General features: G+C 31.9%; 1 protein-coding gene across 1 annotated transcript in view; it reads left to right on the top strand.

Moving 5' to 3' along the window:
* The window catches only part of LOC137404720 (kinesin-like protein unc-104), a 66,791-nt gene that overhangs the window by 32,475 nt on the left and 13,428 nt on the right, over positions 1-20,888 (top strand). The window contains 7 exon segments of the mRNA XM_068090953.1: positions 397-528; positions 5,912-6,121; positions 9,582-9,797; positions 13,219-13,452; positions 14,036-14,159; positions 14,546-14,736; positions 20,471-20,559. Coding sequence (XP_067947054.1) covers positions 397-528; positions 5,912-6,121; positions 9,582-9,797; positions 13,219-13,452; positions 14,036-14,159; positions 14,546-14,736; positions 20,471-20,559 — 1,196 coding nt within the window.

Below are 20,888 nucleotides of genomic sequence, written 5' to 3'. Positions count from 1 at the left end.
ACAACAAAAAATTGTCATAATTGGAATATAAGAAAATTCAAAGGTGAGCTAACCTGCATTGGTAGCCTTCCGATGATCAATATGTGAGTATACTTGTCATGGTCGGGAATGAATTTAGAAAATAAGTTTAGACTTTCTTATTTTGAGGAGCCGAAGTGGCGAGTTTTAAAAGTTTTAGAAGAATTTGAATTAAATTAAGCTATTCACATGTATTTTACCCCCCCACATGCAGTAAAGTCTCTATAATGTCTTGGGACCGGATTATCTATATTATAGGGGTGTCTACTGTAGCTAGAGTTATTAACGATGATTCAATCATCATAGTTTTTACCAACACTGCAACTAGCTATAGACTGCTCTCACGCTTGTCCTAATTTGCTGTTATACATATTGCAGGTGTACAGAATACATTTTCCATAATCACTCCTTATAAAGGCTACATCATCCAATCACTAGACGAAAAGGATGTATTCGATTGGCTGTACGCACTCAACCCTTTGCTAGCTGGACAAATTCAATTGCAATTGGGTAACAAAAATAGGACACAATCGTGATAGTAACAGACTCTCTCATTGGCTACAAGTAAATAGGTATATCTGTAATTTATATATTTGTCCGGCAATCCTCATCATTATATTAACTGATACGAAACTTTTCTTTTTGGATTTAAACTATATTTTTGTGTATTTAATCTTCGGAAAGTAATCTCTAACGAACAATCTATATTTTATATGAATTTGTGTTTATTACTGCCAGGATGTATGACACCTCATTCAATCAACAACCATATACATTCATTATGAACACCTGCAGGGTGTGTCAATACTCATCCACAGCAAATCAGCTCACATTGTTTGATGCTTATCCAAGGCTATTATTCTGTCTGTTCTCAATTTAGAATTTTATGTGTATGTCCATACTGAACAATATGTTATCATTGGTATAAAATTCAATCACTGTCAGAGATATTTTACTAATCTCTGTGTACTTGTGCATATTTCATGTGATATATTTTTGTTGTTATCTTAACTTCTAGTCAGTCATTGTTGTGATATTATACTGTTAGATCCAATGAGCTAATTATTTTGTTTATTTTCTTAAGAAATAGAGAGTTGTTCCTAATAAAATATTTATTTTATATAGAATGAGAGTTAGTCATAAATTCAAGTTATATCGTTTGAATGACCGCTGCCGTGAAAAGACACACATTTTATTTATGTAATTTCGAAGTTAGCTTTGCTGTAGATTGGCTCTATTATTAGTTATATTGTAAGTGTTATTTTATCTCTTTATACAGTAACAAAGCTTATTTACGAAACAACTTCTTTAAATTGGACAGCATCGCATAAAGCAAATCTATATGGCACTACATATAATCGCTCGTTGCCTTTTCATTCATACAAAAATTGAAAGCTAAAGCACTCCATCTTCAGATGCTGCTAGAACCTTCTTGCAAACCTGTTTATAAAAGTGGTAATCTCTAGTAGTTCCTTCTCTGCTTTCAATGCAAGTTAAATTTAAATGATTGCTATTTCTATTTGCTCTGCAGAGGCTTATAAGTTACTTGTGTTGTTAAGCATAAGAAATGGAACCTTTAACAAACATGTAGCTCTGTTATGTTTTCATACAGAACCAAATACAGCCAATTTGTGTTATGAAAAAGTATAATGTCTCATGAGAACATCTGGAGGTCAAATGATCCACACAGATATCTATAATTATCCCATAACTCACAAAACACTGTTAAGAAAATGATTGTTATAATTTTATTTTAAAGAAGCTGCTGTACTTCAAGATTTTTCTCAGATATCCTGTCATATTTTAATGTAAATAGAAGAGGCTTTTGGGATGTTTAGTGTTTTTATGACAAATTAATGGAAGTTTTATCAGTATTTTTTGCCGTACCAGCTTAAATGTTTTTAAACAAATGTGTAAGATAATGAGTCTCAATTGGAAAACACTCTGTAGGTTACTGATGTAATAGGCATGGTTTAAGTTTCACTCACTGATCATAACATGTGAACCTCTGTTACCTTACAGGGAGAAGCATTGTACTGAAACTGAATGTTTCTCATTCTTTAACTTTGTGTTTTATATAAGAGTGACAGTTGAGTCACACATTTTCTCTTGTTACAGATGTTTTTTGTAGGATTACAAAGATAATTAGCTTATTAGCCATTATACTGTAAACAGTTAGCTCTCCTACTTAAACCCTTCAACTATAGCTGATTTGCGACCACTTGAGTTTCTTCATTTTACTTCATAATACTAAATTATTGCTAAAAGGTGTTTTGTTGACATATAATGGAAAATTAACGATTTGGTACAGTATACTGCAGTGCAGTATGGTTTTGGCTCTAGACGACTACAGGTGGTTTTCTGTTCACAGTGGCCTGATACATATACTGTAGCAGTATTAGGAGTACATTGCAGAGTGCGATGTTTATAGATATGAAAGTCACCTAGCAATTAGCTAGTTGATGCTAACAATGGAAGTAGGATAACTTCTATTAAATAGACTAAAACCACCTTTTCAAATATTTGGTGGTATTTGACCATCCTTTCTCATTTATCTGAAAACAATGGCCGATTAGTGCTTGCTATCATTTTGCCATCTCGGTGCTCCAATTCATGCTTTGCTATTCAGTTCTTAGAATTCTTGCAGCCCTCAGCTTTACCTATTATGAATACAATACATTATACAAATAAGCTGGTTGTACAACGACTGGTACTCACAGACATTGTGATTGCAAAAATTTAGGAAACTTCTCAAGGGTCACAATTTTGTCTGGCATGTAATAAAAAACTGTTTTTTGTGGAAATTTATACTCTGAAGGTGAGTATGGAAAATAACCTCGCGAAATGAGACAGATTACTGTATTCATATTTAATCAGCTGACTTCTACAATAACCATAGCAAGTAAATCAACTAAGGACTTCTTTACTTACCCAAGAGTAACACATGCATGGTTATTTCACAAATATTCCTATCTTTTATAACTATACATGTTAAATCATAACTGTCACGAACAACTTTTATCCTATTAACTAGGTAAACCAGACACGCTGATTCCGATTTTGTACTCAGAATAAAGATTAGTCCACTAACGTTCAGAGTAATGAAAACTTTTTTACAGCGTTTTAGTCTTGGTCTCGAAAACAACACAATTGGCATTACAAGCTCCGCCCATAAATACGTGACGTAACCTAGCTTTTTAGGAACAGAAGTTACGTAGGGATGTTTAGACTGATTCAGAATAATAGAGATGGGTGTTTTAAAATCCATTAATATCTAAATTCAGCTTTAAAAATAATATGTCTTTTCTGAAAGGTAGATAAGCTATTTAGCATTGCATATTTAAAAAAACGCGATAACAACGCTAGCTTGTGATAAAACCGCGCTTTTTGAGCTCATTTTTCTCGGCGTCCAGGCCATTTAAATGTCATGTAACAAACTACGAGCAATTTTAAATGGTTTATATACCTTTCATAAATAATTGAAATTATTTTACAGGCTGGATTTAGATAATAATAGGTTTTAAGACACCCATCTATAATATTCTAAATCGGACTAAACATTCCTAACTTCCGTTCCTGAAAAAGCTAGGTTTCGTCACATATTTATGGGCGTAGCTTGTAATGCCGATTGTGTTGTTTTCGAAACGGATATTGAAATGCTTTAAAAAAGCCTAAATGACTTTGAAGGTTAGTTGACTAATTTTTATTTTGAGTACAACATTGGAACCAGCGTGTCTGAATTACCTAGTATATACGATAAAAGTTGTTCGTGACAGTTATGGTTTAATGTGGGTTAAAAATTTCAACATTGCTTTTTTGTGATTGAGCAGCTATGGATTATGCTGTCATGCTATTGCATGAATTTGCTTATACTTGAGAGTTTTAGATCATCTGATTTTATACATACTATAGTTGAAGGCCCAGCATTGCCCAGCTGATTAAAGGTTTTTCATAGAAAATTTATTTTGAACATTTCCAATACATAACATGTACAAAATTTAGAAGTGGTTTGTTTATTTTGTGAGTGTCCAACCAATGTATAGCTCAAATATTGGAAAGCTTGACCCATTGCTAAAACTGATTGTTAAAAATCATATCTTATTTCTTACACTTCACATTTGCTCAAGATTTAAAATAGCTCTTGAACACTGGCAGGTAATGTAGTTCATATTTGCTGTGTTCTTGTACCCAATGAATTTGAGTAACCAGAGCTAGTAACTCATGGTACTACTTTTAAATTTACTATAATAAGATCAGCGGTAGTCCAAAACAGGCAATGAGCGTTTTGAAAAAAATTGCACACCATAGGAATATAACTCGCTCCTACGTAAACTTATGTAAACTTACTAAATCGAATATTGGTAGGATTACATAAGATTGCATAATGTTAATTATTAATACAATTTTAATTAATTGTAGAAATGCAAAATGCTAAAAATGACTTGTTTAATAATAAGATGCAAGGAAACATTTAGCACATGTTTATGCTGACGTAATAAAATCATTTGTCGAAGTCACTCTCACTTTTAAATCGTATGTCGTATGTTTCTCTTTTGATGGCATGTGTTACGAGCTGAGCTCACTGATTTAGTACTGGTTTCAGTCTAATTACTGTCGCGGTGTAACAAATCACTCAGTAGCTGGTTCAATATGGTTGGTTTTTAAGCAGGTCATGTATCAATGCTTAAAATGCTTTATAAAGTCCAGCATGCATATTAAATGCTTATTAAACAATTATAAATGCATAAACATAGGGAAAGACTTATACTATCTAAAAATATTAAAAAAGATTATTGTGAAGAAAATATTAAACGAGGGATTTGGTCACAAAGTTCGGACTGGGTATCAACACCTTTAAATGTTCTCAATTCTCACTGGTTCATAACTAACAACTTGGCAGTTGTTTATATTCACTCAGTAAGCAATACTTTAGCGCATGGATATTCAACTAATTCATTTGTGGATACCTTTATGGTTTTGAAACAGTGCGTCAGTGTCTTTCATGCAAATGTTGCATTCAGTCACTAAAAACAAATATTAGTGTGCAGTCAAGCATTCAAAACAGAGCATATTTGCTTAAGATTATTAATTAATTGCCATTCATTGTCATCAGCACTGATGTTTGAGTCACATAATGATTATAATGAACAAGTAAATGGTCTTTTGTTTGTCTGGGAAAAGCGCATGAGCTCTGGAATGTGAAGCTCATTGTGTAAGTTATATTTAGTGTAGGAGGAAGTGAGCTCACTACCTTATTACTAGCTATAACCCGCTATGACCTACAAGTGAGACTCGGTAGCTCTGATATGTTGTTCTTGTTAGAGCTCACTTTAATGCTGGCTGTACATATTCTTCCTGCAGAAGGTAACTTTGTTATATCACATGACTCCTATTTACAGTTTAGTAGTTGTATGTATGCTGAAAGATAGTTCAAACTGGTTTGTTTATCATTTCATTATATGTTTCTATAGTAACATTACTATCAATGTTTTGAAGAATTTTAGGCTCTGACCAAAGAAATAATTCACATTTACTATGCTAAAATATTGTGAAGGTAATGTATTTTCAACAAAATTCAATTTCTTGGGCAAATTCCATCGTTTTATTATATAACTCAGTAAGCTGTGTATGCAAGTAGCTAATAGCTTCATTTTAAACTAAAGTGCTACTAGTATATTTCAATTAATTGTTATTTGCTTGTGAAATCGCAACAAACAGCGTATAAGGAGACCAGTTTTTGTTTAAACTGAAGTACACTAACTCTTGGTCCTTAGGAGGTAAAAAATTATTTGATAAGTGCAAACACTTGACGCAACCTGAATCGTCTCGCATTACTAAAAACATCAAACAAACTTGCTATTCTATTATCGTTTTCTATGTATCTGTAATTCAGGAGAAGTAAATTTAGCCCTTGATAAACCAGCCAGGCAGAGTAGTGAATATAAACCTAATGAGGTTTACCCAGCCAGCAATGCAGTCAATGGCGACACTTCAGACTTCTCTTATACAGCAGCTAATCAAGAAGTGAACTGGTGGACAGTGGACCTGGGTGCTAAGTACAGTATTGGCAGCATAACACTGTATAACAGACCTGAACCTTTTGGTAAGTCTATTAAGTGTTTATCAATTCTTTTTTTTAGTAACAAAATAATGTAAAAAGAAGCAATCAAGATCTTATTTGCAAGAATTTGTTTTTGTCATGTTTTTATCGCACATATTCCTTAAAACCAATGTGAATATGATTTTGTTTACAAAAAGGACTGGGAATGACAATATTTTAGCTGTCAGAAAGGTAGTGGCAAAATAGTTGCTGAACCAAAGCTGCTGTACTTGAAAATTTTTTTATAATTTTTTAACTTCTACAAACGCTGTAACATTGCCAAAGTATTATTAAAAAACCACATGCTTTAGTGTTTGTGCTAGGCAGACAAGTAAGTTTTCTGATATGAATAGATATTGTACTTAAATAATAAAAAAAAAACTTTTTTTAGCATGATTTATTTGATGGGGCACAACTGTGAGTAAAACTTTAAGCTGTTATTAATCTCGATGATAAAAGATCTTCCAATTATATAGATAAGCACACTTTTTGTGTGTGTCCTGAGAGATCACCATGTGTAATAAGTATTTACACTATTATTGTTAGATATGGAAAGTTGGCTGCAGGGTGCAGTGGTAAATGTATTAATAACAGCAGATCGAGTGCCTGAGTTTAATTTCCTAGTGATGTGCTGTTTTCCTAATGATCTTAATGCAGCTTTGGACAAATTAGCAGCTAAACATACATGACTTTTGTTATCATAAAGATTTATAACTGCATTCTATTTGCAAATCTAGGTAACAGAGTCTGTTTAGAGCCAATAGTTACCAGTTAGCAGTTTTACATTCTCGTAATGTCACAAAATTACGAGCTATAATAAAGCTAGGAAAATGCCTGTTTCAACATTACTGTCTTGCTAGATCTCCAAATAACATTAAACACAAGCAACTATTAATACCGGCAGTGTCATACACCATGAGAAACTGTCAAGCTTAATAACTTTATGTAATAACTTTATGTAGAATTACTCTATATTTTGGCAAGGTGCTTGATTGTCGCAGTTGGTATTGTGCATAGCTAAGACTCTAATATGTAAGTTCAATTGTGGAATGAGGTAATATTTTTTTAGCGGTTTTAGCGTGGCTTTGGACAAGCGTACAGGTAGACAGGGCTTTTATTAGGCAAAAGATTATAGTACTATAATACTATAATCTATAAGTATAATACTATATATTGTAACAATATAGTTTTGCTGCTATTATAGTATACAGATTAGTTTAGTAACAAGACCATCAAGCATAATCAAATTATTAGAATGATTCATTTCTGACGAAAATTTTATGAAATTTTCTACAACATGGTTCCTTTGCTTCTACTTCAGGGTTGTAATCTGGGTTTATTTAGAATAAAATTTATTCCCTTAATAACCTAGCTTTGTAACGTTAAGTTTTTGTGATTTAGTCATGTCAAAGATTGTTGGAAAAAACCCCGTTTTGCAGAGCTATTTTGTATTGTATTATTAGGGCTGAACTTTTTTTAAAAATTAAAATTATTAAGGTTTCTCAGATTTGTTGTCTCAGCCTAAATAAAATTGATATTTAATTAGCGCTTTGAGTTTAATAAATGATTGGTTTTTGATATTTAAATCATAAATTAACTGCTATCACTTTGATGCCTAAATTTGAAACCTCTTTTTACAGGAGGCAAGACTTGGTTTTTAAATATTGTCATTTTGCAGATCAATGTCAATAAAATCAGTTTTGGTGTCTCAGCTATTTAAACTATGTCTAGTGAAAACTGACAAACTCGGTTTTTTTTTTTTAAAACTGTTTCCAGCCATCGAAAATGCATTAATGACTAAGAGGAATGGAAAAACTATGGCACAATGATTTTGTGTTTTGAAAGTTTATGAATTCAAATTATTATCACAATAGTTTGTTCATAAACACAGCATACCTCTTGTACTTGATGTAAAAAGAAGTCAACTTTTGAATTATTCAAGGCAACAGCTACATATTCTGGAAGCTTTCCATTTAACAGCTTTGAAGTAACCAAACTGAACTTACAATAGAACAATAAGGCAGATAATTTAACCTAAAGTCTATAACTATTAAAGCTCTGAACTGTCTCCTTACACTTCTCTCATCGTGGCAAGCTATAGGGTGAAAAAAAAGTTGACTTTGGTTCAATAGTATGTCAAATTTTATAATTATACTTTGAAACGATTAGTTTGTTAATTGTGTGCCTATGTACAGTGGATAAAAAATTTTGTATTGTATTTTTGACCTAACATGTAGCTTTTAGTGTTTTACTTCATCACAAATTAACATGAATAAGAATTTGTTTAATTTTCCTGTTTTTGGGTTCTTTTGCTGCTTTTTTTACTGTGTTCGTATACACTTAATTTTCTGTGTTTGTAGTTTTTATCTTGTTCTGCTCGGTAATGACTATACATTGATAAAACTTATTGAGGTTTATTATCTTCTTGTTTAATCAGCGATAATTTTTTTATACAACATGAGATTAAAAACAGTTTTGGTACACATTGCTTTAATAGACATTTACTCTATTTTGATTTAGTGATATATTATTGGTGGATAAAGTGTCACTTTTAAAACTGATTTTATACTTTTGAAACACAATTTCTTATCTGTATTTCAGTAACATTAAGTTTTATTTGTGCTGCACAATAGCCAGTCAAATCTACAGGTTAATGTACTACTTATCAATGACATTATGGCTTTTTATAAAATTATTTTGCACTAATTATTTCAGCAGATGTAACATATTTAATTGGTTTATTAATTCACAGTGGTTGTAAAATAACAAATACAAATCTTATTACTTCATGAAGCGCCGTTATTTTAGAAGCAAAAATAATATATATAAACATATTTGACTAGAGACAACTTTTTTATTATTATATAGTATTTAACTTTTATATGAATTGATATTATTCAAGTGTTAGTCTTGCTCAACTATGTTCGTAAACATAATTTTATTGATTATGATATCAGAGAAGATGAGTTATGTTTCTTTAAACTTACGCAATAGTTCATAAGATTTTATAGGTGATAAGATTTTCATTGTTTGAAAAGTTGTCAGCACCAATGCTCTAAATAAAAATCTCTTTGCACATGAAGTACTTTGGTGCCTTTCACCAATTTCTTAAACCTATGCAGTTTGGTAAAGCAAAATGGTTGCCTTTTTTCATTATTTAGGCACTCATACCACTAACCCATTTAAAGTGCTGAAAGTGTACAAAAAGCACACATTTATTGTTAGTGGCAAGAGAAGACAACATCTCACATTTCTATTTGCAAAATCCATATAACAACACCATTTGCTACTATTTCAACTCTAGTATTAGCTAAGATCAAATATTCTACGTTTCGTTTAACATAACCTGTTGCAGCACTTTATAGGAAACCCGGCTACACATGTAATCAATTTACCTCAGAAGTTCAGCCTCTCAGTTTACTTTCCTAAATTCAATCTCACCATGTAAAGTCCGATGTTACAGGTGAGAGGTTGAAACAAGTGAGTATTCTAACCTCTTCCAAAACTCAACCAACAGACCCTTCACTATCATCAGGTGACTGGACAAGAGTCTCTTATCAGGATGCTGCTTATCAGGAAGTAGCTACTCATAACTTTAATCCACCAATAGAAGGACAGCATGTTGCTATACTGAACACTCATGAGAAGGGTCTGGCTCTGGCAGAAGTACAGATAAGAGGTAAGCTATCTATGAAGCTTCATGAAAATTGAATAAACCATGTGTTGCAGCTCTTCAACTGTTTAACTGTACATAAAGGGAAGCGAGGAAAACCAAATATTGTTATAAGCAGTGATTGGTTAAACTTGAAAACAATAAAATATAAGACAAAGCGTGTTTTATCATTTGTTTGTAGAAGTGTAAATAAATAATCGGTTATGGATAGAAAGTTCAGTTGTTGTAGTGGTTTAGGTTTACAAAAGTAGGTATAAATTAATTAGTTAGGTACAATTTGCTGAGTAATAAAACAATTCTTTAAGTAATTCTACAATTCTTTTCAAAGATTGTACATGTTCCATAAATTGCTAGAACGGCAGCCAGCTGGCTGAAAACTACGAAGTAATTATTTAAAACACTCAACTTTTCTTCATATAATTTAGCTACAAGGGATTCTCTAGATGCTTTTTATTAGGCAGGGAGTCTTTGTAATAGAAAAACTAGTGAGTGTTCACATTATATTTGATATATATTTTCAGCTCTTATAGCTCAATATGAAAAGAAAATATTAATAACTGCACTGTACAAGTTATCGGCTAGTTTATCAGTTTGCATCCAAAGAGCTGTACTGTTAGAAGGTCATGTGCAGAAGCAATGTTCCATATTTAAGATGTTTTTTCAACCAAATCAACGTTACATGAGCAATAATATAGCTGTTGAAATAGTCATCAGGTACAAACTTTCTATTCAATATCCGAAATATAATTATTTGGTGCTTTTTTGAAACTTCATATGAAAAAACGACACTAGAAGAATTTCTTACCCAAACTCACTGATGTAAGAAATAAGAGTTGGAACTTTTTCAATGCTGTTTTATACATTTTTTAATACACATACCTTATTACCTAGCAATAGTTTTCCGTTATTACATTACTTAGCTAATAATCATTTCACTGACAAAGGAAACTCCGCTTGAAGATGGTATTTCTTTGTTGCAGGAGTTATATGTTTTATTATAACAGATACAAAAATGATAAGTTGGTTACGCAGAAGATAGCTGTGCGGTTAAAGCCATATGGAAGAATCCATAAAAAGGTTTTACAATGAAATATCATATGTTTGATTGTCAGCAGCTATGAGATACCAGCAAAAATTTACAAGCGTTCTAACTCTTAAAATTTTTCGTATGTTAATCAAAGTGTTTGGTATGACCACGTATTTATACACGGTATTTAAAAAACGTTAAATGTCTCGGAAAAGCCACTCTCTAGTTAGTTGCAATTCAAACAAAGTAAATAAGTGCATTGCACACTTATAAGAGGCATTCATGTTCTACGGTTTTTGCCTCATGGTGTAGAACACAATGTTTTTGTGTACTATATATACTCATACCCATATACTCATTGTTTATTTTATCTTTTTATTTATTTGTGTTATAAATATAATAATATTAACTTATTATTTTGCTACTCTTTGTAATGATGATGATTTTACCAGAAGGTGATTGCATTCGATAATTACTATGGGTTTTTACCACACTCTATGTGCGTCTATAACCTACTATAGTTTTGCATGGCAACACTGGCATGCGAAAGTTGGTATGTCAATTTGCATGTCATTGAAACAAACTAGAACCATATAATTCTATACCAAATAAATTTTTCATTGTAATGAAAGCAAAGCAAAATTACTTCACTTTTAGCCATTACTTGCTAATGATTTCACATTCCCCTTTAAGCAATTTAATATTTTTATTTTATCAGAATTTATTTCAATGACACACTTTTTTCAAGTTATAAAGTGTGAAAGTGTCAGTAGTTTGATAAGGTTTGAAAGCCTTTACAGTTGCTTTTGTTTTCTCTCCTAATTTATTTCAGCTGCACAAACACAAGAACACTTTTAAACAACTACACTTTTCTCATGGTACTTAGTTTGTACAAATATAAGTACACTTCTACACAGTTAGCATAGTTGGAACAACTAGAAGTTAGAATGGCAAATTTTGTTATATTTCAAAAAATAATAAATTTGTTGGACCAAAACTTTTTTGTTATTGGGACAACGCATGGTAGTACATCTAGTCAAGCGATATATATGTAACTTGTTATATATAATATATATCAAGCTAAATATATGATAGTTTGATATATATATGATTTATATATATAAATAAAGTTGTCGAATATACATGATATTTAAATATATCTCACATCATGGACATATTTAATAGATTTTCAATTATCTAATAAAATTATTTAATACTAAGGATCAAAGATGTTTAGTTTTATTTATTAGCATTATGTACGTTATTTTTACTGTTTGATTTTTGTATTTTATCATAGTTGACGACTTCATAATTAATTTTGTTTTGCTGGTTAATTCTGCTTACAAAGCTACGGAGGATCAGAAAGACATTCTCATAATTAGATATGATTGTTAGACAGAGTTTCATTCATTCCATAAAGTTTCAATTCAAAAAACTGTTTAATCAATCAACAAATAAAATTTATTTATGCTGTAAGCATATCATTACTTTATAAACTTTGTGTTTAGATTACAGTTATTCAAGAAGTAGAAACTGCTTCCAATCTCATAATGATGGAACCAAACCAGCTTATAATGCAGTTGATGGTGATCTAACTAAATACTCTTCAACTCTGAAAAGCACAAATGGCTGGTGGAAAGTCAATTTTGGAAGACAAATCCTATTTAGAGAAGTTAAGGTTTTGGTCAGAAATGGAAATTGTGATGAGGGCCCTTGTTGTAAGTACTTATGTATTAATGTATTAATGTTTATTGGAGTTGACAAATCATATCTAAAGAAATTAGAGTTGGTCAAAGTTATAGAAGGTCAAAGTGAGTGTGATCCTTGATGTAATGTTTAGTTCTACATTATTGTTTTTGCCGATGAATAGGATTAACTTCCTAAAATTGCATACTCTGACCTATTCTTCCAGCAAAACTGCCGCAGACTAGCTTTTGCTCAGTATCTTTGCAGCCTAAGCTGTATAATGAAATACAGAAAGTGATTCTATTCAATTATTCATTGTAGACAAAGTATGCTTTAAAGAAATCAACCTAAACACTAAGCTACGTATGGCTCTAAATACACATTTATTTGAGCTGCTAATGTTATTTTTCCACTAAATAAAAGAGTCATTTAATTGACTCTATCAACAAGCAGACTACAAGTTAAACATCTGAGAGTTTTAGTTCAGTATAAATATCAGTCTACCTGTATTGTTAGAAAAATAGTGCTACACAAGAATTGAACTAAAACAGAACTCCAGCATCAGTAGCTGTCTAAAAGTATTAAAGTTTTAATACATTCAATAATTCAGTATTCTCATTCAATTACTAGCTATTAGGTTTGTATATATTTTATTATCTAAATTTTGTTTGTTTAGGCGTTTCAGCAATCTTAAAACTTTATTTCACATTACAGCAAGTCGGTTGAAAGAAGTCTATTTCCTCACTAATCCGTCTGGTACAAGCTCTAACCCCAATATTAACAGTGTTGATGGCTGGAATATATGCTCGCGCACTGAGTCAGCATTAGGAGAAGAATATACAAAGTCTTGTGACAGTGATCCCATCAATCCTCTCACAAGACAGTTCAGTATCTTTAGCACAGCTGACACATGGATAGAACTGAGACAAGTAGAGGTCTATGGTCATGGTTAGTACACCTCAAAAGCACTATTATATGTATACAATGACACTCAACCAGTTGTTGAAATGGCTGAATGTATGAGTTAGGTATTTTTGCCTAAATTTGATTTGATAGATTTATCTTTTACCATCATAATTATGCTAAGCAATGAATAAGCTGGTAATTCTCTTTGTCGTCACAAGCAAGATTAAATTATAAACTTCATTTGGCTAGTATATGCTGCACTGCAATTTCAGTGCGGTGTCAACCCACCGTTTTATTTTTGAAAAAACTAGTCTATAAACTGAAAGCTGAAAAAATTACTGCGAGCAAAAAAATAAGGCAATCATTGAACTTTATGCTCATTCAAAATAAATTTCAGAAGTCACCATAAAAAGTTTTTGTTGGGTTTATAAGGTAACCATGTAAACCATTTCTAGACTTTCGGCAAAAAAGTTGACATGCTTCATAGTATAAAGCACTGATAGACATATACTTTTTAAAGATAATATACAGACATAACTGGTAGAGATAGGCAGAAATTAACATTGTGCAATCTTTTTTGGTACTTCATGAATTTATGAATGATTCACATTATGTAATTTTGTAGAGCTTCCTCAACTGAACATTGATGCGCATGTTGATATTAAAATGGAAGCAGTAACTACCAAGTCAATTACATTATCTTTCAAACCATGGGCTCAGCTTATGATAGGAGGTCTTCCACCAACTGGGTGAGCTGTCGGAGATTAAACACAAAGATGATCGACTTAGTACTAAAAATCTTCTAACTTGCATATAAACAGGAAGTTATGACATAACTAATTTGTAACATTTATTCTGCTGTTGCTAAGTCTTTGTGTGTCACATTCTCAACAAAATCGGGCAGTGTCAGTTGATTTCTAAAGAAAGAAAACTTGCTCAACAGCTGTAGTCAGTTTGTATAAATTACCAATACATGTTGGTTTTAACAGCTGTTGGTGAATGTAGCTATTCCAGTCAACAAGATAGCTGGCAGCGCCTATTTATCAAATTTTACCAACTATTATTGGCAGCTGTATTGGGCTAACTGAGCACTTGGTTCATAACTTGGTAACAAAGCCTAATTGAAATATTTCAGATATGAAATAGAAGCAAGTAACTCTGGTGGCACCCAAACTGTTACTCACAACAACAACCTTCAAAGCCTGAGAGTTACCTTCTCTGAATTGGATCCTGGAAAATTATACAGTTTCACTCTCTCTTGTTTTGTTCAAGGATACAAATGTCCTGGAAACACCCCCACTATTTCTCAATCTACTGATTGTGCAGGTTAAATGTGTTTTTTTTCTCTGTGGTTGACTGCTTAATTACAAGTTTACATAATATTTTCACTGTATGATATTTTTCATAATTGCTTAAATTAAAACTGGTATAATACTTAAGTTTATTATGTTATACTCACACAGTTTTATAGTAGTGAGTATTTAACTTTATACTACTCAACTAATTAAACACATTACCTGCATTTACAAAGGCTACAATACTTTGACTATTACAGTTCAGGCTCTACAAAATGTGATCCAATAGAATTTTATGAAATATTTCTCTAGACACAAATAAACATTGAGTCAAAAAGAGAAGATTAAAAATATATTTTGGTTTAAAATATGTTACACTGTAGTTAACATGCCTAAATCTGCTTACTATAATAAACTGTACCCTTTTTGATTGGCTGCTAAAATTTTAGGTATTGCATTGTAATTTAATATCTATGTAAGCTATAAATATAGATAAATGTAACAATTATTACTTGATTGCTAAGAAACATTAATTTTTCAGTAGCAACGGTTAGAATAATTTGTGTTATACAAGAATATTCCAAACAATTTGCAAAAGACAATCATAAAAATAATACTTCAAACCGTTATGATGTACATCAAAACCAAAGCGTTATTAGTTTTCTATTTAGTAAAACTTGGTGTAAGTTTTATGTAAGTAGTCTGAACTAGAACATAAACATAGAACATGGACATCTCAGATCAGCGAAACTCAGAAAGTTAAATTAGTTATATCTTTAATCAGGTTCTGGATTGTTTAATTTGTATGCTGTATCACTTAAGAAAACTCTGATTGCACACGTTTAAAGCGTCAACTTATTAATAATGCTTCAGGAGCAGTTGAAAAAAATTTAGCTTTGAAAGTTAAAGTTCTCTACTTTGAATCATTAAAATACCGGTGCATGATATTTATATTTTCTATTTATTTGTTTTATAAAACCATTAAGCTTTATACTTACAGCCATAAAAGCCTAGAACCCCATTTATTTTACCTCTGCAATTATGTCTCTCACTAAATCTTAGTAAAGTTTGTCGCAAAATCCGTAAACTCAATTTGTTCTGTGTGCTAATTTTGTGATGAATCTGCTGATTGGGTAGCAATCATTGAGGATGCAAGTGAAATTAAAGTTTATTCCATGTGTGATAGTAATTAAGATGAAATTTTGTAGCATGATTGAAAAGGCAGATTAGATACCAACTGTGTTTACAGTTGGTAAAAGAACAAAAACTGTTCAAATCATTAGCTATATTAGTTATAATTATGGTAAGATTGCCTGTTAGTGTTACTGTTATTGTTATTGCTATTTGGGTATACAGTTTTGACTGGATTTATAGTAATCTAGAGGCTTATTCAAAGACCAAAGAATTGTCACATAATTGAACAGTACTAGAGATCTTTTTCAGATAATTGGAGCGGCACCTTGAAGTTTAAATATAATAACTGTTTTAGAGAGCACGGTAACCCATATTTTCGCACAGTATGAAATCTGTCTGTTGCATAAGGTTCCTAAAGGTTGACTTGCAACAAAATTCACATTACAGCTATTTGGGATCATAAGATTCACCATGTCTTACTCTGTTGTATTGTAGGTGCTAAATATGTGAAAATGTGATTACAAGCTCTTAAAAGCTCAAAACGAATAGTTAATCGAAAGCCGCTCAAGACCGCCTTAGTTTGGATTCGCTTTCCTAAACGGCTCAAATGTGACGCATTTGTGAGAGATGGTTTCTGTTTACACTTTCTTGCAACCTTATTCGTCGAAATATTTTTACAAATATACTTCACGCATTCAATGAAACCATGTCTATCGTTTTTATGCGTCTGTTTTATCGTCATTGTAATGGTGTCACTTTTAGCAGTGATATTTTATAACTTACCGTAAAAATTCATTTAACTTTTTAACCTTACCTCGAAGGAGTACATATCATTGTCTGATAATCATGATGAGCCTTTTTGGTCACCTGTGATAATCGAAAAGTGCTGCAAAAACTTTTTGTGATGTATTGGATCACTTGATCAGATTACGATTTGCCGATTAGACCAAACTGAAACAAAACTGTAAAGTAGCGAGCATCTATATTAGATACAAGGTCTTCGGTAAAAACCGAAGTGTTTGTCATAAACTAATACTACGATAAGTTTTGTATTGAGCTTTATATTGGCCTTTCAATTCACGTGAGAACATATGTGACAAGACGATAAGCAAATTTCGTGGCTACGTCATCGAAATAAAAAGATTCCAATCTACGGCGGCTTTTCGTTTTTGAGCTTTTATGAGCTGGTAATCACATTTCCACATACATGTATTTGGCACCTACAACACAACATAGTAAGACATGGTGAATTTTTTGATACCAAATAAATGTAATGGGAATGTTGTTGCAAGTCAACGTTTAAGGCTCGAACAATCATTGGTATATTTTGTTTTTATACCTTGCTGTCTTTACAGTTCAAATCACAATTATCTGTACTTCCCTCTAGTTTCTTTTTCTGTTCTAGTACTAACTACATCATTTGGTTAAGCAATGTCAATAATCTTAGATTGCTTGGTATCTTTATGAACCAGTACTAGATGCCCTGCATGCCTCAATCAACTTACCTAAATGAACACTAAATGCTAAAGCGGTCTTACCTTTACGTTTTAATAAGCTGTTTATTGAAATTGTTATGCTACGCGTACTTGTCAGTGCACAGTAGACTGCGTTTCCTAGATATACTCTCGTGTAACTACTAATTTATATTTTTTGCTCTTTTGAGCAGATTGCCCATTTTTGAACATTTACTAGTCAGTGGTTGGAGGTTTTCATCTCTTGCTTGATATACTCTTAGTATACATTTTTAGTCTACCTATGATTAAACGTTGAATGACTGACACTATTTTCTTCTGCTGTAGAAATACTCTCCAAATTTTTACTAGCATTAGACTTGGTCATTTTTCTGTATTGTTTGAAGGGAATGCCTGCTTCTTTTTAGTCAGGTACGAGATGTCATGTCAAGTCAAATCATTCTGCCACTTACTGTTTTGAGAGTTCTAATTACCATGGGTACCACATTTGGTCTACCTACTGTGATCTACTGATATTGAACCCTAGTTCTGTACACTTTTTGATATCTGTTTTTTTGTCTACACTCTTGCAATGCCAGATATAGCTATCTTAATAATCAAACAATCCTTCCACACTTAATCGACTAAAACCAAGTTCAGTTTTTTTACTTCAATCACTTTATTGGCAACCAAATAAAAACCTTAAAGTACCTCATTGATTTGACTCACTTTGTGAGCACTGCAGTTGCACCACCTTTTAGAACAAGATAGTTGGTGTTCCATTGTACTGCCACTGCTACTTTGTTATGTCACGTTTTATTTTCTGCTTGTGCGGTTTTTGCCGATTTTCAACGAAGCATCTGATAGTTTCATTTCTGTTTTACGTAGCCTGTATTTTGGGCCGCTGCTTGTTTTCTCAATTTGAGTTTTCCTATTATTTGTGTGCCATGCTTCATCATTATATGCCACAAGGAAGCGTTCAGCCTTCCTTTTTAGAGCACCCTGCTTCATCCGCCGCCAAGTACTTGTTGCCACTGGTTTGATAGAGTGTATCTAAGATATTTCCTATGCACATGTTTGTTTACCTAGCCATCACATAAGTCTTTTTCTTAAGACTGTGTAAATACTTTTGCTTTTTCTCGATCAAAATATCACTATTACAATGATTCTTAATATCATTATTATAATTCACATTATCATTATTGCTACCATTATTGCTGTGATTAATCTCTCTATTATCAGTATGCTAATTATTAAAAATTGAGATGATAAGACAAGCTATTTAATGTGAATATGTAAAATCTTGTATCACTGTGGACATTGACATTGTTTTGATTATTGCAGTTTATAGCAAGTACTTTTTTGCAGATGACATCAGGAATTACTAGTTTGAAATCACAGACAATAATAATTCTAATGCAAGTTTAACACAAAATTGTGAGACTTAAATTATGCATACATGTTCATATAACAGAACAGGGCATACTTTGGCAATGTATACATTAATTTGTATATTTGATGTATAGTAAATGTCTGTACTAGTAAAACTCAGTAAAAGAAAGTATTAGAAAATGCGTTTTAGTAATGTTTGCGACATGTTTTTTAACCTTCCGACTGTTTACTGATAGTTGATTTACAGTCTACTTTTTAAACCTGCAAAACATATTAAAAAGTCAACAAATATTAAAAAGTTAACAAGAATGAGAGGTTATTCTGTAAGAACCAGGTGCAGAGACAGAGGTTGTTTATGAGGCCTGCAAACAGAGAATAATTAGCTTACAGAGATTTAATGAACTGATGTAAAAGTAATTCATATTGCCGATGCTGCCAACTTTCCCATACTGAGCTGACATAGCCTTAATCTCAGTTTGCCTTGATGAGCTAAAGTTGCTAGCAACCTACTTTCAAACACCACCCAAAGGTTTAAGCTATTTTTACTCAGCAAGTTTTCAAGTTGAAAAAGTAAAAAATACAAATATGTTAAATAATTTCAACTCTTCCAACCTTTTAGGCATTCATATTAATTCTAACTCATTCAATTATTTTGTTTCATTACATGATATGCTCATTCTGAAAGATTGCACATGAACTAGTTGTGAGGAGTGAAGATCCATAGGAACTTTTATTTGTATATAAAATAACCATTTTTGTATTGAAATTAATATGGTTTTGGTTGGCAATAAAAATAAACATGGCTCATCAAAAGCTTTTCTACATATTTGAGAAGAATATACTTTCCCAAGCATTAATTATATCAAGAATATACTTTCCTAAGCATAAATTATATCAATTCAGGTTGGTGGAAAAATTTTATTTATGCACATTTCATTTCTTGGGTATGAATCTGATCAGTTAAGCAATTTTCCTTTGAGTTGATGCATTTATAACACATGCACTAAGTTTTGGGTATGTCGCTATAAGTCATAACTTGGGTTTTGTTTTATACGGACACTGAGCATGAATAGTTATACGCTGGCTACTACTTAATTCAAATATATGGCATCGCCACTGCTGTATCAAATGACTAACTGGCTACGACCTGTGGCAAAAATAGCATTCTTTCATGGACAGCTCCAAATGCTTTTATAGTGTACTGCTTTTATAGTAGTTTTATTGACTATTTCATTAAACCAGACAAGTCAAGAGTAAATACACACACCCAAAGCGCTTTTATTCACACTGTTCTACAAAAAAGATGAACTCTCTAAAAGCAAAGCAAAATATCTACACAATGGCATAAGGCAATATGACTCAAAGCCTAACATTTTAAATATCAATGTATAATCAAAGTATTTTTAACAGAGAATATCGAGTGAATAAATTTTGTTTTATGAAGCTGAGAACTATATTGGCGCGTTATTCATCAAGTCAATCATCATCATGTTGTTCATCAAGTTGGTGCCTCAAAAGGCAACGACAGCTTGTCCATCTGAGTATGTGCAAGGTCAAATATTTGATATTAGATTTACTATAATTTTTCAGATTTGAGTCAAAATTTGTGCAATGTTCTATAAAGAAGTTATTTTTTAGAATTGGTATAATTAGGCTTCACAGCAAAGGTGAAGCCTACCAGTTGCAAGTTTTGAAAATAGCTCAAACACTTGTCACTACAAGCTGGGACTTTTTAAACATTGCTAGAGATGCCGCCTTCTTAAATTTTGCATCTATTTCTTCATGTAGCTCCTGAACCACCAGGAATGATCACATTTACACCTACAAAGACTCAGAACAGTGGTAGACAGAGATGGAAGTACACTGCATCTTGGCAGGTAAGAAAAGTTTATTTACCTCATAATTTATTTACCTCCTTAGAATGTTCAGAATAAAATTTTAGACACCAGCAAATGTCACTTGCAAGGACATGTTGAAGTGTGTAGGTAAGGTTGGGTCTCTACAAAATATTGTTGAAACAATATCAATAGGTATATTTTTGTCAAAATTTACATTAAAAGCAAAAGTTATAGGTATACATTGAAATAGGTTTTTGCTTCATTTAATTAAACTAAATGAACATGAGATTATTCTTTATTATTTTCTCAGCACAATCGTTGTATCTTCATAAATTAAATATATTAATGAACACCATAATACTAAGATA

This window comes from Watersipora subatra, chromosome 9, assembly GCF_963576615.1.
Source record: "Watersipora subatra chromosome 9, tzWatSuba1.1, whole genome shotgun sequence".
Classification (NCBI taxonomy): Eukaryota; Metazoa; Bryozoa; class Gymnolaemata; order Cheilostomatida; family Watersiporidae; genus Watersipora; species Watersipora subatra.
This window is presented reverse-complemented; position numbering and strand designations above follow the sequence as displayed.